The sequence below is a fragment of the Canis lupus genome, chromosome 32 (genome assembly GCF_003254725.2).
Source record: "Canis lupus dingo isolate Sandy chromosome 32, ASM325472v2, whole genome shotgun sequence".
NCBI classification, from domain to species: domain Eukaryota; kingdom Metazoa; phylum Chordata; class Mammalia; order Carnivora; family Canidae; genus Canis; species Canis lupus.
In genome coordinates this window covers 26275891-26302188 of record NC_064274.1, presented here as the reverse complement: position 1 = coordinate 26302188, position 26298 = coordinate 26275891, and the positions used below count along the sequence as shown (strand labels likewise).

The 26298-nt window shown below is 32.8% G+C and overlaps 1 protein-coding gene across 5 annotated transcripts in view; it reads left to right on the top strand.

Moving 5' to 3' along the window:
- Positions 1-26298, top strand: part of PPA2 (inorganic pyrophosphatase 2) — an 81603-nt gene that overhangs the window by 45789 nt on the left and 9516 nt on the right. For 4 of the 5 annotated variants that reach the window (XM_049105095.1, XM_025422716.3, XM_049105094.1 and 1 more), the window contains 3 exons: positions 10427-10554; positions 13330-13415; positions 19125-19194. In XM_049105095.1, coding sequence (XP_048961052.1) covers positions 10427-10554; positions 13330-13415; positions 19125-19194 — 284 coding nt within the window. The remainder of the gene's footprint in view (positions 1-10426; positions 10555-13329; positions 13416-19124; positions 19195-26298) is intronic. The other variant, XR_007407852.1, reaches the window with a different exon arrangement.

Below are 26298 nucleotides of genomic sequence, written 5' to 3'. Positions count from 1 at the left end.
GTGCATGAGCAGGAGGGTGGGGGACAGAGGGAAAAGCAGATTCCTTGCTGAGCAGGGGTCTTTACCTGGGGCTCAGTCTCAGGACCCTGAGATCAGGACCTGAGCTTAAGGCAACACTTAACCAAATGACCCAACCCAGGCACCTAGCACATCTTTAAGTACTCTAGGGTAGCTCTTATATGATGGAGCTGGAACTTCTTTGGAGGTCTTTCCAACCCAAAACCTGAGCTTTTAGCCCGTTTGTTACGTGCTTCAAAGGTTAGATTACAAAAATATTGAATTTCTGCTATGGGCAAGGTTGGTTTTTATTTTACTGGATATATAAAGTTTCTTGTGAAATGACAATGAATATTTACATTTTTGGAAAAAAATCTGCCAGTTCTTCTCCAGGTTTTGCTGATACAATACAAATTGGCCTTTGTGAAGAATTACCTTGTTTCGTATTACTTATTTTGATGTGTGTTAATTTCTATTTTTTTCTTGATATTAATATATATATGTATATAGTTTAGTACAGGTGTTGAAAAGAGTAGAATGGGGTAATGGAGAAGGAAAGGTCAGAATGTGGTTTACTCTCCCTCAATCTGTGTACTCTTTAGCATAGATGTGTAGAGCAGTGTGGAAAACAAAATCTTTTACAGATCTGAGTAAACAGAAACTATTCAAACTATTAATTCACTGAGAGCCTGTATTGGTGATATAGAAAATACAGTGAGTGTTATGCAATGGAACTGTTGTTTCTTTTGCATGTGGATAAGATATCAGAAACATACGTTCTTGCTTCCCACAGGTTTTGTTTAGAGGCCAGTTGTGCACATACTTCACTTTTGGAATGAGAGCTTTTTGCATTTTGCTTATTTCCTTTGGTAAGATCTCATAGAATCAGAAACTCCCCCCCCCCCCCTTTTTTTTAAACCCTCTCTGGACAAAATTTCAAGCATGTGACTCTTTCCTAGTGTCTTTCTTTACAAGCAAAGGGATATGGCATTACATTTATGTTACTGGGTTGTTTTTTTTTAAGATTTTGTTTATTCATAAGAGACACAGAGAGGTAGAGACATAGGCGGAGGGAGAAGTCTCACTGTTTTGCCAATCTGATAGATGAAAAATGTATCTTGTTTTAATTTTGCATTATTCTACTTAATGCTGGGATCGAGTGTCTTTTTCATATATTTATTGGCTATTTGTATCTTCCTTTCTGTGAATTGCCTATGCATACTGCTCATCATTTTTTTATTGAGTTGATATATTCTTCTGATATATGGAAATTCCTTGGATATTTTGAAATCTAATATTTTATTATTTAGGTTGCAAATATTTTTCCCCATCTGCAGAAAAACTGTTGCCTTTGGCTTCTAGATATTTCAATTTTGATGTGTTCCATTTTATCTATCATTTTTATACATGACTTTAACATTTTGATTCTTACTTAGGGATTTCTTACCCCTTGGTCAGAAAGATGTTTTTCTTTTTATTCTTTTGTATTTTAATTTTCTTTTTTACAGTTGGATCTTTAATTTATATGGAATTTTACTTTTTCCATATGTATAATTTTCCCATCACTACTTAGCAGAAAAATCTGTTCTCTTCCCACGAAATCTCTCCTTTATCATGTATTGCATTCTTATTTATACAAAGAGTCTGTTTCTGGATTCTGTTTAGTGTCAGTGATTTCTGTGCCAGTGCCATATCATGTTAATTATTATAGCCTCTTAATAAAATATTTACAAGGCAAATCTTTTGTTCTACTTTTTCAGACTTGTTTTGGTTTTTCTTATGCTTTATTCTGTGCAAATTTTGGAATCAGGTTGTCAAGGACTTCTGTCTTTAAGATACTAAGTGTTTGCATCAATGAGTATATTGATATATTTCACAATTTATTCAGCCTTTTATTTCTTTTAGTAAAGTACTTGTAGATTACTGTGAAGATCTGTGTCTAGGAATTTAATACTGATTTTTCCATTACAAAAGCTTGGTACAGCACCTGACATATTATAGGTGCTCAATAATTTTTTAAAGTTGATGAATAAATGAATGTATACATATACTTGATAAAAAGATGAATGTGTTGAGCAATGTCTGAAAATAACTCCAGAATAGGTGAATTTTCACTTATTTTAAAGGGAGAAAATGTTTATAGTTAAAATCCTGGAATTTTTAATAACTGCAGTTTTACTTCTTTGGAGTAATGTATACATTTCTATACCTGTAGATATGTAGTCTTTGCTTAGTGCTTTGGAGATTCATGTGTATTGCTGTGTGTAATCCGTAGTTTGTTCCATTTGATTGCTGAATTGTGTTCCATTGTATAGATATACTACAGTTCATTCATCTCCTTGATGGAAATATGAATTTCCAGTTTTGGGCTCATACAAATAAAGTTTCTATGAACATTTAAATGTAAGTCTTTGTGTGAGCATATGTTTTCATTTCTCCTAGGGTTACTAGGTCATATGATAATTACATGCTTAACATGGTGAGAAACTGTTAAACTGTTTACCAAAGTGGCTGTATCATTTTGCACTTTTACAGCAGTTGTATGAGAGATCTGATTGCTCCCAGAACCTTTGTCCATCTTTGTCTTAAATAGTAAAATGTCTTTTAAAGAAACTAGAAGAAACACGCACGTTATTTTTTTTTCTTACATTTACCCATATATTTCCCAAGTCCACACCCATATATTTTGTTACAGAGTAAGAAGCTGAAGATCTGTAGTTTCCATTTGGTGTCATTTACCTTCAACTTCAAGACTTCAGCATTTTTTTGTAGTACAGTTCTGTTGGTGACGAATTCTCTCCATTTCATCAATCTTATATTGTCTTTTCTTACCTTTTTTTTTTTTCAACTTTTTATTTATTTTTTCACGAGAGACACAGAGACATAGGCATAGGGAGAAGGCAGGTTCCCTGTGGGGAGCCTGATGCAGAACTCTATCTATCCCAGGACCCCTGGGATCACAGTCTGAGCCAGAGGCAAACACTCAACCACTGAGCCATCCAGGTGCCCCTCTGTTCTTGCCTTTGTTTTGGAAGTGTAGTTTCACTAGATACAGAATTTTGAGTTAAAGGGATTTTTGTAAAGGTGTTCCATTTTCTTTCGGTCTCCACTGTTTCTGATGAGAAATCAGTAGTTAATGTATTGTTACCCAGTATATAATATAATGTTTTTCTAAGATTATTTTAAAGATTTTCTCCTGTTTTTGGATTTCAGCAGTTTCTTCTGTGATAAGGTGTCATTTCTTTTATATTTATGGTGCTTAAGGTATACTGAACTTTGTGAATCTATGGGTTCATGTTTTTACCACATTTGGGTAATTGTTTGCCATAATTTTGTTTTACTCCGTTCTCCATCTTTATTCTGAGATTCCTAATACACATATTTTAGACTACTTTTTAATTAATTCACAGGTCACTAAGTTTCTCGTATGTCTTTACAGTCTTTATTCCTTACTATTCTTCAGACATGATAATTTTTATTGTTTTTATTTTCTACTTCTGTGATTTTGTTTTTTTTGGCCATAACCAAGTTCTACTATTAAACTCCTCTGATTTTTCATTTCATACACTCCCTCATTTGGTTCTTTTTTTTCAGATAGTTTTATAATTTTCCCCCTTAACTGAAATTTCCACTTGTTCAATGCATCATAACCATATTTTTTGAAAGTCCTTGAACATATTTGTTAAAAATACTTTAAAATCCTCATTTGCATGGGTCATCTGAGGATTGATTTCTCTTGACTTTTTTTCTTGATTAGTAGTCCCAGAAATATTCTAGTATGTGCAATAAATCATATGGTCATCTTGCTTTTACCCAAGGTATTTTTGTTCCATATTGAGTCTTCAGGGTGCTTGTCTTGTTTTTGAGTATTTTTGGTTTTCAATTTTTGTGTTTTCTGTCTTGGTGTAGGTAAACCTGAGGGAATTTGTTGAAACATACTTTCTCATCTTTGTCAGGGGGTTCTGTTTTCTGTAAAGAGAAATGCTTCAGAAAGTTAGGCATTGTTTTTAATTATTGATAATTTGGTTAATGTACTTGAACTGAGTGAGTCTCATTTAAAAAATGATTGTTTAAATTTAACTTAAACATGGTAGAAATGAAAAAACTTTGTAAAAACTAAACTGCAGTAATACTAGAAATAAAAGTAAATGTGTATGTCATTAAATAGGAAATTAATTACAAATTCATTTGGGGCCTGACCTTTAACATAAGGAAAAGCACGTTTGTAGAAAAGTGTTATGATTAGGTATGCTATGTGTATGTGTGTGTATGTCCAGATGCCTTTTATATTATTTTTAGCGTATGTTTATATCTGTGCCTAGCTACTTTCTCCGTAGAGTTACACACATTAAACCTAAAGTAACTGTCAGTATTTTCTTTTTAAGTAACTGTCAGTATTAATGAAAATATATCTAATAGTTTTCTAAATTATAAATTCATGTTTATTAGTTTATTTTTGAGCATGTAAGGCTCTGAGTTTGTCTGTAAATATAACTTTGCCGGCATTCCATGGAACCTTTTCAGGGGATTGAAAGGATGATAATATTTCTTAAGAATTATCCCTTATTTTTTATTTAATGATTTTTAATATGTTGTCTTATTTAATCCTCACAACAAGGTTAATTTTCTCCATTTTGTTTTTGAGGAACCACACAGACTAATATATTTTCCCAAGATGATGCAATATGGGAGAGCCAGAACTGGAGTTTGAACTTAGTGCCCGCTGATTCCAAATGGGATGTTTTTCCTTGATTACTTTATTATAAACTTTGAGGGTTTTTTTTTTAACTTTTTTTTTAATAGATTTTATTTATTTGACAGAGAACAGAGAGCATAAGTGGAGGGAACAACAAAGGGAGAGAGGGAAGCAGACTCCCCAGTGAACAGGGAGCCTGATATGGGGTTTGATCCCAGAACCCTGGGATCATGAACTGAGCCTAAGGCTGAAGCTTCACCGACTGAGCCACCCAGTCACCCCAACTTTGAGTGTTCTTATTTTCATCATTTTCTGAATATTCTTCTAGTTTTTATTATTTTCTTTTGGGCCAAAAAAGTTGTTGATTTTTCTTTTCTTTTCTCTTTTCTCTTTTCTCTTTCTCTTTCTTTTTCTTTTTCTTTTTCTTTTTCTTTTTCTTTTTCTTTTTCTTTTTCTTTTTCTTTTTCTTTTCTTTTTCTTTTCTTTTACTCATGAGAGACACAGAGAGAGGGGCAGAGGGAGAAGCAGGCTCCTCATGGGGAGCCTGATATGGGACCTGATACTGGGATCAGGATCTGAGCCGAAAGCAGATGCTCAACCACTGAGCAACCTGGGTCCCCCCAAAAAGGTTTTTGTTAATAGCAAAGAATATGGTTTTTGGTTGTTTTTAGTATCCAACTTTTTATTATACAAAAAATTGAGTAGACTGGGTGTGGTTCTTCTTTGGTAGGCAAGAGAGTTATTTAAAACTTTTTATTGTTGATCTTCAGATTTATTATATTTGCTTACTGGGTGCGTTGTCCTCATTTTCTCATGCTTAAAATTTCTTAAAGTTCTGTTTGTTTTTAATGTGTAATCACTTTTAAAGTTCATCGTTGCTTTAATATGTCTCGATTAAAAATATCTCGTGCTTTAAGTATTTCTCTCTCACTCTTGATGAGCTGTCTATGAAATGAACCTTATCAGCTCAATTTTTTCACCTCTTTTACAGCATTTATTTCTGAAATCTGGGTAAAATTGAAGTCTTGGCATGTACATGTGACTAGAAATTCCCCCTTGTGTGAAAGAGTTATGTTTTTAGCTTAAAAAGAACAGAAGAAACTTCAACTCACAAACCTCTTTTATTTTTTCCTTTTTGTTTGGTAGATCACAATTTGTGATATTCCTTTAGGTTTTAGAAACAAGTGAATTGGTTTATACTGAAAAGAAATCTGATTATATGAAAAGTATACCAGTGTCTCTGATGAAGGAAAGATGTCATGAAGATTGCTTTAAAAAAATGTCAAGTGTTAGAATCCTTTCATGTCTACAGAGGAAGAATGATAGGCTTTGACTAAGATATTTTAAATTAATTTCTGTGCTTTTATAAATTCCTAAATCAAAATTAGTTAAAAGCAAATTAAACTGGAGAGCACTGAACTTGGAAAAGCCAATTTGAACATTAAAATTTATTTATCATATTGCATCATCTTGCTTTGCCTTATAGCTGGCACTTAATAAAGAAATCTATAAATTTTCTAATGGATTTACATAGAACTATGCTTATTTATAAATTATGTATCTTTAGTTTTAATATAAAAATTCTCTTAAGGAAACTCCATATAATCTTTGTTAATTAAACTTTCAAGTTTGGAAACAGCTTTGTTATAAAGTAAATAGTGCTGTACACTACTTGTAGAAGCTTAAAAAAAAAGCTTTTATGAAGCTTTTAAAAAACAAAGGTGATAATAGATGACTGCTTTTAATTGTACTGTAATTTAGATTATTGCTTAATTTTGCCTTTTTAGCTCTTGGATACTTTAAATTTTACGTAATTTTATTTTCTTTCATTGGCAGTTCCTCTCGGTTCTGCTTCCTAAAAATAACTAAAATTGACCATTTGTCACCACCTCTATGCAACTGTTTATTTAGGGCCTTGTCATATTTCATCTTCGTGTATACTCTCTGCAGCCTGTTGCTGGATTTGCTGCTTCCACTTCTTCCTCTACGCAGTCTTTTCCCTACACAGCAAAAAGAATGATCTTCATAAAACCTGTACTTCTCAGCCCAGAACCCTTAAATGGCTTCTCATCTCAAAGGACTCCCTTCATAGCTGGCCTGTGGCTGCTTCTCTCATCTCATCGCCTAACACTCTTTCTTCACTGTGCTCTGAACACAGGGCTTTCTTACTGTCTACCTTAAACATTTTAGGATTCCTATCTTCCTCCTAGGACTCCTCCTCTTCTAGATATTTGAATGAGTTATTCCCACACTCTATCCAAGATTTTGCTAAAATACATTTTATCAGAGTCTATCACTGACTTTTCATATTTAAAATCCTCTTTCCTCACTTGCAGAGCAATCTAAATACATAATTGTGGATTTTTATGTGTTTTTCTCATCTTCAACTATTTTTTTTTTTATTCAGGCCTAATTTGTCAGCAGATATTTTTAGCAACTTGTCTTATTGAATTCTTTCAAGACAATCAAACTAATTTTACAGAAACAAAATCTTTTTTGTATTGGTAAAAATCATTGCCTTATATAATATCTTACTAATTCTCATAATTATAATGACCGATACAGTTGGCATAAATGCTTTGGGAATAAACATATCTGATAGATGATAAAGCTAAAACTTAACTGGTACAACCTATAGGCTTCATTCAAGAGTTGTCCAACAGACTCAACCTACAGACCACTGTGGACATCAGTCAGAATATATTACAGAAGTGGAAAGCCTTTGTTAATCATCTGGGGAGCTGATCAAATAGATCTCAGTTAAAAGAGTTTGATTTTTAATTAGAAAAAAACTGAAATAAATTTAGCATGATTATATAAAACAACTCTTCTATATTATTCTGATTTTATTGTTGGGTTAGTTCATCTTGAAAATACATTGTATAATTATTATAATAGACCATGTAAAGTTAACTCCAAGAATGGGAACAAATGACTCCTAGAGAATTGTAGCTTTTCATAATATATATTGTAACAAATACATCTAATGAATAATTCTGGAAATGGATGAAAGTGATGGTTATACAACATAGTGGGTATGCCTAATGCCACTGAATTGTACTTTTAAAAATTATGATAAGGTTTATGTTATGTATAGTTTACCACAATAAATAAAACCTAAAAATAAATTTATACTTATATTCTTTTAACATAAAGAAAACCTGTGACAGTATAACTGTATAGTACAGAAGAAAAAAACAATCCATGGACTTAGAAGACTTGTATTTATAGAATACTAATTATGCCATGAATATATTGGATACATTTTGGCAAGTCTTTCACATTTTCTTAGTTGTAGTTTTCTTATATTTAATATGAATGTACTTCTCAGTTCTGTTTTATGAAGAACAAATGAGGACTTTAAACTGTAAATCAGTTTATAGATTGTAGGTATAACTTTTCATATTTTCAGAATATTTAATTAATTGAAGTGACTATTGGTATTGGGTAAGACTTTTGGCTTGAGGCATTTGCTGTTGAAGTATTTAAGCTGCATATTTTGAATTTTGGGTTGTTTTTTTTTTTTTTTTGCATGAAAATACAGCTATTTTTTTCCCCAGGTTGTTATTGAGAATGAAATGTTTATCTTATGTTTGGAGAGTCTCATTGGGCAGTATTCAGTTTTCAGGGTTTCTGTTATTGGTGTCTTTTCCTAACAAGCCCTCATCATAATGTCTGAAAAGAAACCCCCTAAGCCAAGATAGATTTTGGATAAATTAGCTTTTCCTTTCTTTTTTGAAGTCACTTTTTTTTTTTTTTTTTTTTTTACAAAAAAAAAAAAAAAATCCTAGAAAGACCAGTAGATTGGGTAAGGTACAATGATAAAGTCATAAATCAGAATTAAGTAATAGAAAATTATTATTTCGAACAATGATTAAATTGATTTTCTGATGGTTCACCTTTAGTGAACTAAAAGATTGTTTTTCCCTCTAAGAAAACCATGAGGAACTTAGAAAAGTTGGAGGAACTTAGTTAATATAAGAGCTATTTTGCAAAAATACAGAATGTGGGAAAATGATTATTAGACAGCTCACTTTAGAAAGAAGCGCTTTTAATACTATAACAAGAAAATAAGAATTTGAAGAGGAAACAGTGTATATTAAGTGAAATACATATTGAGTGTTCTCTTTTGATCTTGACAAAGAACTCTGTGACCTAAGATACAATGTATAATACTAAAAAGATCTTAGTCTTAGAATTCACTATTTTAAACATCTTCCATTACTTAAAAAGTATCTATTGACTATGATTGAGATGTGCCCTGTGTTCAGTTTCAAGCGATTATTTTTTCCCTTAGTTGTACTATTTCTCCTATTTGCCCCAGAATTACTGTAAATAGATGTGTGGCCCATTGATGTATTTTAAAATTTTAAATTTGAGTGCCTTTAGACAACATACTCAATCTTCTGTTTACCATGGTTTCTACCATTTTTGTGCTCTCAGCCTTTCCACACTAATTTCACTTACGTGAAATATCTGTGTTCTGGAGACATACCTAACTCTTACTGAACCTTTACGTAACAGGCAAAACGCAAACATTAAAAGCAAAATGATAGTTCTTGTCTAACTCATGCCTACAAAATGCTTACCTTTCTCTATTATGCTTAGGGGATTCCTGCAAGACTTGGGTGGGCAAGTCTGAAATCAGTGATCTTTAAATTATTGCAGTGCATTGTGTCATCTCCTATTTTTACAAGTTTCTAATTTTTCAAGTGCTGTCAAGTCTGTTATAATATATTGTGCATAAAGGACTACTAAATTTCCAAGTAAATCAGTCTGACAGAGAGTAAAGACTGCTAGTTTTATTCTAGGTATTCTGCATGTTTTTTGAATTGATATTTATTGGAAGGGATACATTTCTTGGAGACTTCTTTTGGGGAAGGGTCTATTACTATACTAATATTTCCAATTATATTTAAAAGAACTGTTCTCAAATGTGATGGTTGAGCTGCTTTTGTTATAATAGAACTTAAAAATAAATCCTGGAAATCATTACAGAATTTGAAATGAAAAACTGAACCATCCAGATACCACTGTTTAAAATTGCCGTGTTTGCATTCTCTTTCGTACTCTGCTTTATTTTTCTTCATCAGACTTTTCACTACCTAACATTGTATATTTGTTTCTCTGTTTGTCTCTTCCTACTATATAAAACCATGAGATTAGGGGCTTATTTCTCTTTACTCTTTTACTTACCTGCTTAAAACAATGTCTGACACATAATGAGAAACTTACTAAGTATTTGGTGTGTAAGTATGTAAAATCCTTCTCATCTGACTTTAGTATGTTCTCCTTTGGGGACTGTCCTATCCATTTTATCTTCAGTGGTCCTTTAGCTTAATATTTCTGAAACACATCCTGATGTAACTTACCTTACTCTTAAGCCTTCCGTTGCTCACAGAATGTCATCAGTCCTTAAGTATCTCTCACTTAATCTTACTACATTGCTGCTATTTGTTGTCTCTTTAATTAGACCTCTGAACTTCTTGAAAAACTATGTTGTCTTCATCTCCTTATCTACCTAACATAGTATATGAAGGTGCTTAAGAAATGTTTGTAGCATGAAGAAGTAATATATTTACATAGGAAAAAATCTCAAGTCCAGAGGTGATACATGTTGATTATTATGCTGCAAGTTAGCCATAAAGGTGGACTCCCTCAGTCCAGTGTTCTACCATTAATAAGAATGAATTTCAGTTTTTAACAGAAAGTATCTTGTTCCTTCACTTGCAGATATTGATGATGTTAAGAAGTACAAACCAGGTTACTTGGAAGCTACGCTTAATTGGTTTAGATTTTATAAGGTGCCAGAAGGAAAACCAGAAAACCAGTTTGCTTTTAATGGAGAATTCAAAAACAAGGTAAAGATAATGATCTTTATTATAAAACGTGCCTTGTGATGATTCTTTGATACTTTAGGTTTGCGAGGCTTTCTTAGGTGAATATTTGTATATAACATAACAAAAGTGCTTTATAGTGACTCTAAAGACATTATTTTACCTTGTGGTGCTTGTATGATACTTGAAGTTTGTGAGAGTTTCTTATGTGAGTATTTGTATATAACATGGTAACAAAAGTGCTTTATACTGACTAATATGTAAGGGCATTATTTTATCATATTTATTTAAAAGGATTTTTTTTCAGGAGATGTAAGTGAATCAGTAACACTTGATACATATGTGTATTCATCTCTTTATTGATATCTCCTTCATCTCAGAAAATGAAGGATTTCTATCATCAGTCTAACTGCAAATTGTGTATGAAGAAGAACCTTCCATTTACTATTCTAGACAGGAGAAAGTTACTTACCATAATGTAAATCCAAAGAGGGCTTCCCCCTTAAGTGTACATTCTACCATTTCTGACTTAAGCTGTTTAACAATTAGGAAAGCACTTGAATTTGTTACTGTCATAGGATTTTTCTATTAGAATACTACAAAATTACCATGAAGTGTTCTAATGTGACACAAATGGAGAAAATGGGCCAAAAACGTCAAGTCTAAGGCATAGAATATTTTTTTAAAAAGATTTTATTTATTCATGATAGAGACACAGAGAGAGAGGGGGGCAGAGACACAGGCAGAGGGAGAAGCAGGCTCCATGCAGGGAGCCCGACATGGGACTTGATCCCAGGTCTCCAGGATTATGCCCTGGGCCAAAGGCAGGTGCTAAACCACTGAGCCACCCAGGGATCCCTGACATAGAATATTTTTTAAAAAATTATCACCACTATATAAATTACGTTATGTATACCCCAACATTTAAGTGGGTACTCGTAAGTAACATATGTTTTGTAAATAAAATGAGTCATGTTAATGGAAACTTACAAGTTATAATAAATATTTTGCTATATAAGAATTTATTGCTTGACTTAGTATTTTTGAAAAGGCACATTAAAAGAAGCCTTAAGATTTTGAGGGGTTTGTCTAAGATTTATTCAATGTGGTTATAAAACTCTTATTTTCGATTGGATACTCTTACTTAAAAGTAAAATATTGAAAATTTATAAGATAAATTGTATTTTTATCTTTTTTTTCCTGTAAAAAATGTTGTATTTTATATTTGAGCTCTTTCTGCCTCAGGATATGATTGCTAAATCATGAATTTATAGAGTCAGGTGGTTTAGGAGTTGCTGGATTTTGTTTTTTTTTTTTTTGCTTGGTTTTGATAAATATTAATTCTTTCTGAATGAAGACTAGATCATTTATACAACCTAATTTTTAGAGCATAATCATCTTATGCATTGCTTTTTACCACTTCTGTTTAAAATACAGTGCCTATCTCAGGAAAATTAAGTTGTATCTTTTCACCATGTTTGAAAAGATGATTCCCGTGCTATCTAGATTTTTCCTCCTGACCTCTTTAAGCAAGTACTGGGAAAGTGATTCTAAATAATCATAATTATCTGAATGATTTGGTTAAAAATATTTTCTTATATTATCTGGACAATATTGTCTTTTTTATCCCACATCTTGGCTGGGACTCCCCAACATGACCTCACTGAGCCATACTTGTTCATCTCAAGCAACTAGAGAGCTGAGAGAGCTTTTTTTTCAGCAGTAAATTTCTCATTATTATTACATCTTGGTTCCTTTGGAACCAAGGATTTTCTTCACTTCTTAGCATGTGTTGTCAAGGAGAAAGGAGGTAGTATGAATTAGTTAATATATAAGGACTCTTATTAAGGAAAATTAGAAAATTAGCAATCTTTGGAGGAAAAAAACAAAAGAATATACTGCTTTAATAAGTGTTCCTTTAGACAGACTTAAGAGGTATATATTGTTGATTTTGCATTTGGGGACATTATATGAATTTATACCAAGAAAATATTTGAAAATGATAAATGCCTTTAGACAGTGGATACTCTAAAATTATTATGCAGCTAGATTGCAGTTTTGATGATGATGAAATTAATAGGTTTATGCTTACTTACAGGCAGGGGACTAGCCTAAGCACTTTGCATACAGCTTATCCTTTCAACAACTGGATAATTTATTTATTTATTTTAAAAATTTTGTTTATTCATGAGAGACACAGTGAGAGAGGCAGAGACATAGGCAGAGGGAGAAGCAGGCTCCTTGAGGGGAGCCCCATATAGGACTCAATCCCAGGACTCTGGAACCATACCCTGAGCTGAAGGCAGACGCTTCACCAACCAGACATCCCTCAACTGCTGGATAACTTAAATCAGGTGTTGGCAACTTTTTCTGTAAAGTACTAGATAGTAAATATTTTAGACTTTGTAGGCCATATGGTCTCTGTCACAACTACTCACCTCTGCCATTATAGTGCTAAAGCAGTCATAGGCTGTGCACAAATGATTGGGCATGATTGTGTTCAGTGAACTTTATTTACAAAAATTGGTGGTGAGTTAGATTTGGCCTACAGGCCCTAGTTTGACAATCCCAACTATAAATTATCTTCATTACCTTCTATTTGTAGATAAAGAAGTTAAGACTTAGGGAGATTAAGTAATTTGCTCAAAAATCACAGCTGGTAAATAAGGGTGCCAGAATTTATACTCAGGTTTGCCTGACTCCAGAGCTCATGTTCTTAAAAATAAGGTGTCATAGTGAGAGTAGTTCCATGTTAGTATAATGATGTGATCTTTATGTCCGTTTTTGGTTTGGAACTAGGCTTTTGCTCTTGATGTTATTAAATCTACTCATGAATGCTGGAAAGCATTGCTTATGAAGAAGTGTGATGGAGGAGCTATAAAGTGGTAAGAATTTGTCTTTTCTATGTGATGTTACTTTGTTATTAATGCCACTAGACAGCCGTATTACACTAGTCAGATCTGATTTTTTAAAAAGAGAATTGCAGTTTTTTTTCCGTTAAAAAAAAAAACTTACAGAGTGCCAATATGGAAAGTAATACCAAGTGCTGCACACTATGAAACTAGGAATTGGCATAGTCCCATTTCCCAAGGGATTTATAGTTTAGTAGGGGATACTGTTGAGTAAAAAGACATTTTAATTATAATACACTGTGATATGTGCAAAGATGGAGTAGAAAAATTAGCATTTTTTAATATGCTATATGTAAACATAGTTATTTTAATTATGTGTAACTACCACTTCATTTCTTAACAAAATAGTAATAAACCTTTTTTTCCAACGTGATATGGATCACTAGTTGATTAATGAATGGGAGTCAAATGATAGTAACATATACACAAACATTTTATTCTCTTTTAAAACCATTAAGTATATATTTATCTACCCTTTGGATAAGGCCTTATCTATATAGGTTCCAAATAAATTGTATATATTCTAACATAATATAGAATAGAAAACCAAGATAAGATCATCTAATCCTTAAACTCTTATAGTTAAACCCTTACAGATTTTTAGGTTCTTTTTTCTAAACTTTCTTTACAGTTTTCTTAAGCCACACCTACTTTGACACCAAGTTATTATAGTCATCTTTATCGAGGTTTTTTTTTTTTTTTTTTTAGCCTTAGTAGTTTTACAGCCTACTTAGTGTTCATAGAATCTGTTCTCTTTCCACACTCCCTTCTTTGATGAGCATACTTACTGCTTAAATTATGAAATAGTAACAAGGGCAACTCACTTAAACAGGTTTAAAAACAAAAACGATGAACTCCTGGTAAGCCTAACTATAGGAAGCAAATACTCTTAGTCATTCTGTAGAGTACTACCCAACTTCATTGTCGTCTTCTCTGAATCGGGAGAAATTGGGAAGCTATTCACTCTTCAACAAATACTGATTCGAGAGTCTGTTGCCAGACACTGTACTGATACTAGGATTATTGCTGTGACTACAATAAATAGAGTCTCTGCCCTTTTGGAACATGAAGTCTGGGAATCAAGAGAGACATTAAAGAAATCATTAGAATAGGGATGCCAGGGTAGCTCAGTTAAGTGTTCAGCTCTTGATTTCAACTCAGCTTATGATTTCAGGGTTGTGAGACTGAGCCCTGCTTGGGGTTCTACACTGAGCATAGTGTCTGCTTGAGATTCTCTGTCTTCCTCTCCTTTTGCCTCTCCCTGCCTCTACTCACACACTTGCTCTGTCTTTCCAATAAATAAATGAATGAATGAATGAATGAATGAATGAATGAATAAATAAATAAATAATAGAATAACCAGGTAAATAGTCTCAAGAAATAATATATCCATGTCACCGAGATGTTCATCTTGTCTACACATAAATGTTTAGTCATTATACCTTCAGATTCTGTTCCCTTGTACGCTCAAGTAACACTGTCAACTCATTGATCTTCTTTCTTCTTACTGCTTATGTAGACCACTGTTTCTTTCAGCATAGTCTTAAAATTTAGCTGATTGTTTCTAATTTAAGTAATACATTTTATTAACAACAAAACTTGAGTGTAACCGAATACCTTCTAATTCTGACTATCCTAGAAATTAGTAGACCTAGCTATTCTTTATGATATTCTAAGATATTCTAAGTCAAATATTCATGTGGTCCTGGGATTGACTCCCACATCAGGTTCCCTGCCGGGAGCCTGCTTCTCCCCCTGCCAATGTCTCTGCCTCACACTCTGTATCTCTCATGAATAAATAAAATCTTAAAAAAAAAAAAAAAGAAATCAGAAATGTACTGTTCCTTTTGCCAGTTTCACTAACCATTTATTATTCTGACCCATTTATTTTCCAAGTTTTTCACATTTTCATTGATTCTCAGAAGCCCCTGTAGAATATTTGAGGTTTTTAGCTCAACTTTTAATTCAGTATTACTTCAGTTTTACTTTAATTCAGTTACCTGTCATTTATTTACTCAGAAGTTGTTTTATGTCGCAGTTTCTTTCTTGTTTAATATACTCTAGTACTGTCAGAACTATCTTCGAAAAATACAAATGTGATTATCATTTTTTTGGTTTAAAAACTCCTTGTAGCTCCCTTTGATCATAGGATATAATCCAGGTCTTTTGTATATTAAACAGCATGTCCAGACCTACTTTTCCAGCCTCCTGTTCTGTCCTCTCTTCTCTCATTGTCTTTCTCTTCATGAATGCCTGTTCATTCTTCAAGAAGCAGTTGTGGGGGTTTTTTGGGGTTTTTTTTTAAGATTTTATTTATTTATTGAGAGAGAGAGAGAGAGAGAACATGAGTGGAGGGAGGAAAGGGCAGAAGGAGAAGCAGACTACCCACTGAACAGGGAGCCCAATCCCAGGACTCCTGGGATTATGACCTGAGCTGAAGGCAGACGCTTAACCAACTTAGCCACCCAGTTGCCTGAAGAAGCAGTTTAATGCTACCTCTGCCAAGAATTTTTATTTCTTTTGGGCTGGATTACCTCTACTCTCATATCACTGCTGTGTAGAACCTGGGAGTGTTTTATTTATTTATTTTTTGCTCTTGCTCTAAATTGAGCTTGTATCTGAGCACTTAGTGAAAGAACTTGACACATAGTTGGTAGTTTATACATGCTTACTGCATGACCAGATATATTACATATATAAAAATGTGTTCTTCCAGATTATTTAGGCCTTTAAATTGTTTCTTTTTTACCTTTGTAGAGGAAGGTGGACTTGATCTATGTATGGATAGCTCCAATTCTTTGAGCTTTCTATAGATTTACTTCCATGTCCGTATTTTTTCTATAAACTCTGGAGGTTGTGATGCAAAATCATTGTCATTCCTATCTCTTTAAATTTTTCTTTCCTTTTTTTCTTGACTACTTTGCTTTAGAATGAAAAGCTTTGACAAATCTGTATCCTGAACACTGTCTTTGAAGACCTTCATGAGTGTGTGCCTTTGTCTGATTTGAAATTGTTTTGAAGAAAATAATTTTCTCTTTACTAAAAAATTCCAATTACTAGCTTTGTAAATTTCATCTTGTATGTGTTTATTATTTATTTGCAGGCAGTTTTCTATTTCTGTATCTTTTTATTTAGTCACTTATTTTGCACTATTATAGGTCTGTTAATATACCTTTTTATTATTATTTTTAAATGCAGTTTGGTTTGTCATCCACAGATTTTTGGTATTGCTGATCATCTAATGTCATGTCTGCTTATTTGGGTCAGCAAGATTGTGAATAGGGTATATAATGTTTATAAATTAAGAACAAAATATTTAGTATCTTATTATAAAATGGAAAGCAGAACATTCTCCTTTGTCCTGTTCTTAAATCTCATTTATAATAGACACCTTCACCTTAGTCATCCTTCCTTTAAATGATTACACTGCTTTTCATCTTACAGGCCATAATCATAGTTTAAGACTAAAAAGGACTCAAATATTATAACCTCCATAGGGGCTCCCTGGTTCATTATTGTATTCCCATCATCAACAAATGTCCCTAACATTTAGTATAAGAATTGTTTGAATCATTAAATATGAATCAACTATTTTTACATAAGGGCCAATTTAGAGAAAATAAAAATGTTTCTTGATAACATGCCTTCAAACATTCAAAGTACCTTAAATCCTAAGAGGAATATATTACAACCCAGATTGTGTACTTTATTAACTAAAAGGATGTCGATGAGGAAGTTGGCACTATTTTAAGCTAACAAAATGCTAGTATAAGAGCCTATTAGAGAAATAGTATATAAGAGGCTTTGTAATCTCTCATCTTTATATTGGTGTGTCTTGCAAGATTCTCTTAAGTCTATTTGTGTGTACCTTCCACTTCATTCTTGAAACAGCCATACTGATAATTTGTGCAAAGTGAGAATGGCAGAGCCTCTTGGCTTTCCTTGGTTCCATTGGTTACTTGTCAAGATATTTTACTGGAGATATTTAGAAGTTATTCAGAATTTTTAAAACTTAGTGTTGGCTTTAATATTGACTCTTTGTTGTAGGAGCAGAGGGTTACTTTAGAAATAGGTTATCAGATTTAACATAAAATACTGGATACCCAGTAAAATCTAAATTTCAGAGCAATACATCTTATTAACATAAGTGTCTCATGCAATATTTGAGATATACTTAACTAAAAAATATTTTGATCTTATTTGAAATTCAAATTTAATGTATTTTATCTGGCAGCACTATTCTAGAGAAGACTCTCCTATTCTCTTACCATAATTTTCCCAGAATTTCCAAGGTATGTTTTACTTTGGTTTAGTTATAACATTAAAAACATAGTGGAAAAAAAAAAAAGATAGTGCATAGTATAGTTAGCATATACCATGCTTTCTTCAGAGGACTAGCACTTAAGACTTCACAGTGTTTAATTTTCTGCCTTGTTCTTTTAAAATCTAGTTTTCATATTCTTTAGGGAAACATCTGACTTTTAAGGCCTTACCTTTTTGAGTTTTTAGCTTGCATAGATATGAGCTGTTGAAAGAGAACACAAAATAGTCTTAAAGATAATGCCAACTTGCATCAAATTTTATTCATGCCAAGAATGAAAATAAATCCCACATTTTGAGTCTGGGATAGAAAGCAGAACAGCCACTTAACTGTAATTGCTATATATCCAATGTCTGATTACAGACAGATGTAATTACAAAGATAAATAACTAGATAAATCTTATTATCAGTATATCCCAAAATATTTCACAAAAGCCATTATGAAAATGCATTTGATAATATATATCTCTTAGGTCCACTTGGAGGGCGTGTGTGTGTGTGTATGTGTATGTGTGTATGTGTTTGTTTCATCTTCTCTAACGATTTGCTAATTACTTTTCTTTGGTTTTGCCTCCCTTCTCTACTGCCTCTTTCTGTATCCATTTTAATGTAATTTCTTTGATGAAATTTTAAAAAATCATTCTTAATATATTTGAGAGGAATGATGCCTCTGCTTCATCCAGGAAGTAGGAAATACACAATGGGCAACATACTTGTGGAGATAGCTTGCCATTCTCCATTGTGTGGGAAGGCTTTGACCATGGAAGGGGCTCCTGTCTTAACGCCTCCCTGACCTTCCCTCCCCTTAAGAAAACTGAGTTTTAATGTTCATATGCTTTCCTCTCAAATATTAGGAAGGTCAGATAAGGTAAAAACCTCTGCCCGTATGTAATTAACATTCTAGTTGAGGAAATGGATAATAAATACACAGGTAAAATGTATACAGTTGACCCTGAACAATGCAGGGGGTTAAGAGTGCTGACTCTTAGCTTAGCCTTCCATACCTGAGAAAGAGATTTTGTAGCATCTTTCACTGTCCAATTACTGTGTATCACCTCACTTAGACGAAAATTCTTCCTTATAGTCATTGTTCCAGGGGTCAAATTTAGTTTTGCTTTTCCTTACTAAAGGTGAAGTGTAGTTGTGGTGTATAGTCTTTTATATATTGGGAGATTATATAGATTTGCATATTATTATTTAAATTTTTAAAAAATTCTAGAATGTGCATTGCTGTGGAGCACTATATTAACTGGAATTCTACGTTCAATGTTGTAATATTTGGAGTTGGGTTTTGTTTTGTTTTGTTTTTTGTAATTGTTTCTTTTTTATCCCAATTAATAACATTGTCCTTTCCTTTCCAGCACAAATGTGCATATATGTGACAGCCCTTTCCATTGCACTCAAGAGGAAGCAAGATCAATAGTTGAACTGGTAAGGGGCAAATATTTAAAGCATCCTTTAATCTTACAAACGTCATGGGGAACTCTGGCAGAAATTCTGAAAAATCTAGCAATGAAATAATATCAAGTCTTTTGGGAAGCATAGTTTTAAAAAAAGATTAGAATCTATTTTTTTTTAAATCAGGGGATTTAAATAAAAAACTTGAGAATCTTTTAGTTGAATTTTTAAATTCTCTTTTCTAAAGTACATTAACCACATTGGGGCACCTGGATGGCTTAGTTGATGATTAAGTGTCAGCTCTTGACTTTGGCTCAGGTCATGATCTCTTAGTTGTGGCTCTGTGCTCAGCAGGCAATCTGCTTGAGATCTCTCTCTCTCTCTCTCTCTCCCTCCTTTTCTCCCTCCCTCCCTCTGCCTCTCTCCTTCTCTCAAATAAAAATTTTTAAAAAGGTAGATTAACCACTTAAATAATTCAATATGAAGCTCCTTTTCTTAATATCACTAATTTATTGTTTATATGCATTTTCTCTCCTTTACTGTCCTGTTGCCATGAGTGATCCAATACCAGTGTCTAAATTGTGATTGGCTGCTGGTACGGGTGCATTTTGGCTCAAGAAAAATGAAAGAAGACTATTTCTCCTTTTTTGTCCATTCAGTTGGGCTGTCTTGCAAGCTTTCCTTCTAGCTAAGATGATATCCTTGGATTTTTACATATCTTAGTGATAAGGCTATCTGGAGGCAACAATCTATTAGGAAATTAATGCTTGATTTAGAAACCACTAAATAAGAAAATTCATATTCAGATAATCAGATACCATTGCTATATAGTGTGTTCAGGAGCCGTCTTAGGCTAGAAATCCCATTTATAAATTAATGTTTTTCTTTTTGATCTTTAATTATGAGATCAAAACTGGTGAATTTAGATCTTTACTTCAGGGACAGTAAAAATGTTTACTCACTATGGCTGTTTTCAGTTTTTTTCCCCACTGATACATCAGCTGTTTAATTAGTATCTCCTATAGTAAAATTCTAGGTACTGAGGATGCAGTATTAAAGAAAAGACAGGAAAAACCTCTGCCCGTATGTAATTAACATTCTCGTTGAGGAAATGGATAATAAATACACAGGTAAAATGTATACAGTTGACCCTGAACAATGCAGGGGGTTAAGAGTGCTGACCCTTCTAAATAGTTGGAAATCTATGTATAACTTTTGAGTCCCCAAAAACTTAACTAGTAGCCTACTTTTGACCAGAAGTCTTACTGATAACATAAATAGTTGCTTAATGCGTTTTGTATGTTATATGAATTATATTTTGTTATTATAATAAACTAGAGAAAAGAAAATGTTACTAAGAAAATCATAAGGAGAATACATTTATGGTATTATACTGTAGTTATTTTTTAAAAATCCACATATAAATCGACTTGCACAATTCAAATCCCTATTATGTAATATATCTGAATACAAGAAGTGCTATTATGGAAAATGAGTAGGGCAGAGGGGATAAAGTGCCAGGAGTGGGATTAGAGAGGTGGTTACTAAAAAGGAAGTCAGGGGCAGCCTCACTAGGAGAAGACTGACATGAGTCAAGATTTGTAGAAGGTAAGATTATTAGCCAAGTGACCATCTGAAGGAAGAGCATCCCAGGCCACAATCCTAGAGGCCATGAGACAAGAGGATGCCTGACACATTCAAGAAATAACCCAAGAACCACAGTAATTGGTGGTATAAAGAGAGTCTAGAAGGGGATGGAAGGAGGTGAGATAGAAATGTTCAGATCTAGGGGTGGAAGTAGTGGCAAATTATTATAAAAGACCCTGTAAAACAGTATGTAAAAACTGTCTTAAGAAATTTGTTTCTTATTCTGAATGAGGTATGGAACCACTAGCTAGTTTTAAGCAGAGGATGAATATGAACTGACTTATATTCTGACAAGATCACTCGGGCTGCATTGGTGAAAACAGATAATAGGGAGGTAAGGGAAGATCAGAGAAGCCGTTATAGTAGGGCACAGTATCAGATTATTTTCTCCAAGTTTTTAATTTTGTATACATGTAGATTATATTATAAACTTAGTTCTTATCAATATTTGTTATTACTTCTTTAAGGTGAAAAATAAAAGGAAAACAAAAAATTTTATCTTTGTCGAAGTAGTCTTTCTCTCACTAATCTCAGATTAAGACTATTACGTTTAAGATTTATAAATAATAGATATAATACATTGTCTTAAAATTAGCTACAAGATTAAAGTTTCTATCTTATTTTAATAACTTAAAAATTAACTTAACTTAATTTTGAGTGATTAGTAGAACTGTTGGAGGAAACATACTTATGAATATATATTGACCAAAGCACAATTAAGTGGAATAGCATTGAGATAAAATCATAAATAGTCACCTGATAGTATGTACAGGTCAAGTAGGAAAAATACTGTCATAATCAAGAAGAGTAAAATAGAAGCCAACAATTTGACAAGTATTACTTGGAAGCATTTGAGAAATAAAATAGCTAAAGAAGTAATTTGTCATGGTCAGGTCTTAAGGATAGTGGATCTGAGGAATATAGAGAGAATGGAAATGATCAAAATAATTAAGTGATTTTGTTTATGAATGTAGATGTTTGAATTATTTACAACCAGAAAGGCAAGGCTATGTCAAAAGCAATGCTTGTGCAGATCTCAACACACTAAGGATCCATAGAGGAAACGACCACTGCCCTGTTACTCTGGATGCCCAGGCCACAGCATGAGTCTCTGGCAACAGGAGTAACATTCTGTAATAGTTCAACCACAGGACCACACAATTACATGTTTGGGGATATTTTGTCAACTTTTTTTTTAACGTTTATAGCCAAAAATAGGGGACTTTTCCCCAATTCTTAAGGATGGTATAACTAGAAATTGGAACTTTATTTCCAGGAACAAGATAGGGAAGAGCAAGAGCATTTATAGGGAACAAAGAAAATTGTGTTTGTGTATGTATGTGCACAGATGTGATTTGTCTTTCAGTTCTAATATTAGTTGCTATTAATGACAATTTATTTGGCTACCGAGATTTAAGATGCTACCTTTAGGATCCATTACTGTAGGTAAATTTTTTTTGAAATTATTTTGAGTCATTGAAACAAAGTTTACAAGATTAATCTAATAGACATATAATTAGAAAATGCATAGTTTTTTCTAGTACATGTGGACACTTCCAAAAATTGAGTATTCTATTAGTCCATGAGGAGAGTTGCAAAAAAATGTCAGAGTTGATGTCATGTAGACAACATTCTCTGTGTATAGTATAATAAAGTTACTTATCAATTATGAAAATATTAAAAGAAAAAACCCAAATCCATATGTTTGGAAACTAAAAATACTTCTAAGTAAGTCATGCCTCAAAAAAAACAAATTCTAAGAAATCGTGAAATAACTTAAACTTGAATGACAACTGGGTTGCTATGTATCAAAACTTGTGTAATGTAGCAAAAAGTTTTTGAGAGCAGTAAAATGATATAGCAGAAATGAAAATTGAGAGGCCAAAGACTGGATTCAACAATGATTCTGTTCTTTTTCTTTTAACATAAGAAAGAAAATTACAAAAAGTAGGGCAAATTTATTTTTTTAGGGGGGGAGGGACAGAGGAAGGAGGGAGAGAGAGAATCTTAAGTAGGCTCTACACCCAGCATGGAGCCTGATGCAGCGTTCGATCTCATGACCCTGAGTGCATGACCTAAGCCGAAATCAAGAGTCAGACGCTTAACCAGCTGAGCCACTCACATCCCCCCACAGCAAATGTTTAATGAAAGAAAACAGATAATGGCACGGATCAGTTAAAAGCTGATTTTTAAAAAAAGAATTATAGACAAAGCTATTATAGGAAGGATGATGAAAGAGAAAGCACAAATAAAAATATCAAGAATTAAAGAAATAATTATGGACATAGGAAATATTTAAAAATAATCAGAAGGGAATACTAGGAGATGTTTTTGGCAATATCTTTCTAAATACAGATAAATTGACCATTTTGTTTAAAATATAAATTATCAATATTGAATCAAGAATAAGTAGAAAAATACAGCATAGGGAATTTAAAAAAAAAAAAAAGAAAACAAATATACGTAACTTATCCCGAAAATGGCCATTTCTCCCTAGTAATTAATGAAATCAGTTGATTTTTAATCAGAATCTTAATGGGGTTTTTAATTGAATTTGACAGGATGATTTAAAAAAAATTTTTTTTTTAATTTTTATTTATTTATGATAGTCACAGAGAGAGAGAGAGGCAGAGACACAGGCAGAGGGAGAAGCAGGCTCCATGCAACGGGAGCCTGATGTGGGATTCGATCCCGGGTCTCCAGGATCACGCCCTGGGCCAAAGGCAGGCGCCAAACCGCTGCGCCACCCAGGGATCCCGATTTTAAAATTTATGTGGAATAGTACAGGGCTGGGAATAACTTAGAAAGAATTGATAAATTTAAATGAAGTTTTAAAAACAAAGCTGTAAACAGTTACAAGATACCATAAAATGAGTTAAAACATAAACCATTGATTGGAAGAAGATATTTACATATAAATGACAAGATTTAACAATTTATTCAGATCAACAAGAAAAAGATAACCTAGTAGGAAAAAAATGGACAAACAATATAAATGGGACAGTTCACAAAAGAGGATACAGAAATGGCCAGTAAACGTGAAGATTTCCTGTATCTCACCAATGATTACTGAGATTAAATTAAGACACAATATATAATTTCATAGTCACCAGGTTTGCAAACATTTAGAAGTTTGATTTTCCAGGTGTTTTTAAGCAATTGAGGAAAGGACACCTCTCATACTTGTTGATACGTTTGATGGGAGTATAAATTGGTACAACTACTTTGAAGAGCAATTAAGTAATTGTAAGTAAAGTTGAAGGTACTTATAATGCACTACTCAGAAATTAACTCTCCTACATACACATTCTCAGAGACACTAATACGTGTGTTTATGTGAGCAGACATGGGAAAATTGGAAACTGAATAAAAGTCTATGGATAAGAGCTGGGTAAATAAACTATAGTATATTTATATGGTGGAATACTATGCCACAGGCAAAATACGTAAATTAGAACTGTGTGGCTCTACATGGATAAAACCTGAAAGTGCAGCGTTGGGCAGAAAAAGCTTTTGCATCAAGACATAGTGTATAGTATGCAAAACACCCAAAGCAGTACCATATATTTTTAATGGATACAAATAGATAACGATATTCACATTTTAGAAACATAAATAAGAACAGTAAATACCAGCATTAGCATTGTGGTTAGATGTTACTTCTGAGAAGGGAAATAAATACGATTTTTATTTCTGATGAGTAGTGAGAAAAAGGCTTCAGTTGTAAAGTTTCTGAAATAACATGAACTCATTTACAAGTGGGGACACCTGGGTGGCTCAACGGTTGAGCATCTCCCTTTGGCCCAGGGTGTGATCCTGGAGTCCCGGGATCGAGTCCCGTATCAGGCTCCCTGCATGGAGCTTGCTTCTCCCTCAGCCTGTATCTCTGCCTCTCTCTCTATGTCTCTCATGAATAAATAAAGTCTAAAAAAAAAAAAAAGTGTAGGGTGTAAGCATGTGTCATAATTGTCTCTGCATTTTCTGCATGTTTGATGTATTCATAATTTTCAAAATTTGAATGAAGAAGTTCTTTTGAAATGATCAATAAAATTGCTACATCTTTAGCCAGAATGATCAGAAAAGAAAAGATCGAAGACAAATTTCAACATCAGGAATGAGACCAGGGACCTCACTGCTGATTCTACGGTTACTAGGAGAACAATAGGAAAATATTGTGAAAAATTTATACCAGTAAATTTGACAACTTGGGTGAAATGGATAGCTTCCTTGAGATACATAAATTACCAGAGTTCACTGAAAAAGAAATAGGCATAAACAAATTAAAGTGTACTTAAAATCTTTCCATAAACACAATAGTTGGCCTACTTGGCTCCCATACTTTTAGTCAGCATTGTAGGCTCTAGCTAGTGCAATAAAAAGAAGGACACCCAGCTTATAAAGAAAAATGGCATGAATATCTATGTAGAATATTTAATAAAATCTACCAGAAAGCTACTAGAATAAGTGACTTTAACAAGTTTGTTGCAGCATATAAGATCAATATACAAAACACAATATACAAAAATTTTATTTTTATATGTTAGCAATAAACAGTTGGTAACTAAAATATATTATTTATAATGGCATCAAAAATATGAAACATACACTTAGGGATAAATCTGGAAAAAATATGTGAAGAACCTGTAAACTATAAAGCATTGCCAGCAAAAATCAGAGAACTGAATAGATGGAAAGACATGTTTATAGGTTGGAAGACTACATTATTATGATGTCAATTCTTCTCAAACTGATACATAGATTCAGTATAGTGTCAATCAAATTCTAATATACTTTTTTATAGAAATTAACAAATTCATGTATATAAATACCAGAGACCTAGAATAAACTAAACAACTTTATAAAGAAGAAAGTTGGAATAGTAACTTCCTGATTTCAGGACATTTATAAAACTACAATAATCATGAGCATTTAGTAATGCTGTAAAACTAGACAAATTAATGAAACCAAATCCAAAAATAGACCTGCATATATGTGGACAACTGATTTTTAAAATGATAATCTTTTCAACAAGTAGTACTTGAACAGTTGGTTATTCCATATGGTACCAAAGAAACCTCACTTCAATCCATACCTTGTGCTATATGTGATAATTGTCTAAAATGTGTCCGAGACCAAAATTTAAAACATAAAACTATAAACTTATTTTGATCTTGGGTTAGTTAGGCAAAGTTTTTTGGAAATGGGACTAAAAGCGTAACCTATTTTTAAAAATGATAGATTCAATTTCATCAAAATTCAAATTTTCTGTTCTGAAAAAAAAAACACTCTTAAGAGAATGAAAAGAAGCCACATACTGTGAAAAAATATTTGAAAATCAGATTCTTGATAAAGGGACTTGTTTTAGAATATATAAAGAACTCTCACAATTCATTAATTAAATAAAACATCCCCTCACCCCCAGAGTATATGTGCAAAGAATGTTCACTTTGCCAAAGAAGACATACTGAAAACACATGAGATGATGCTTAA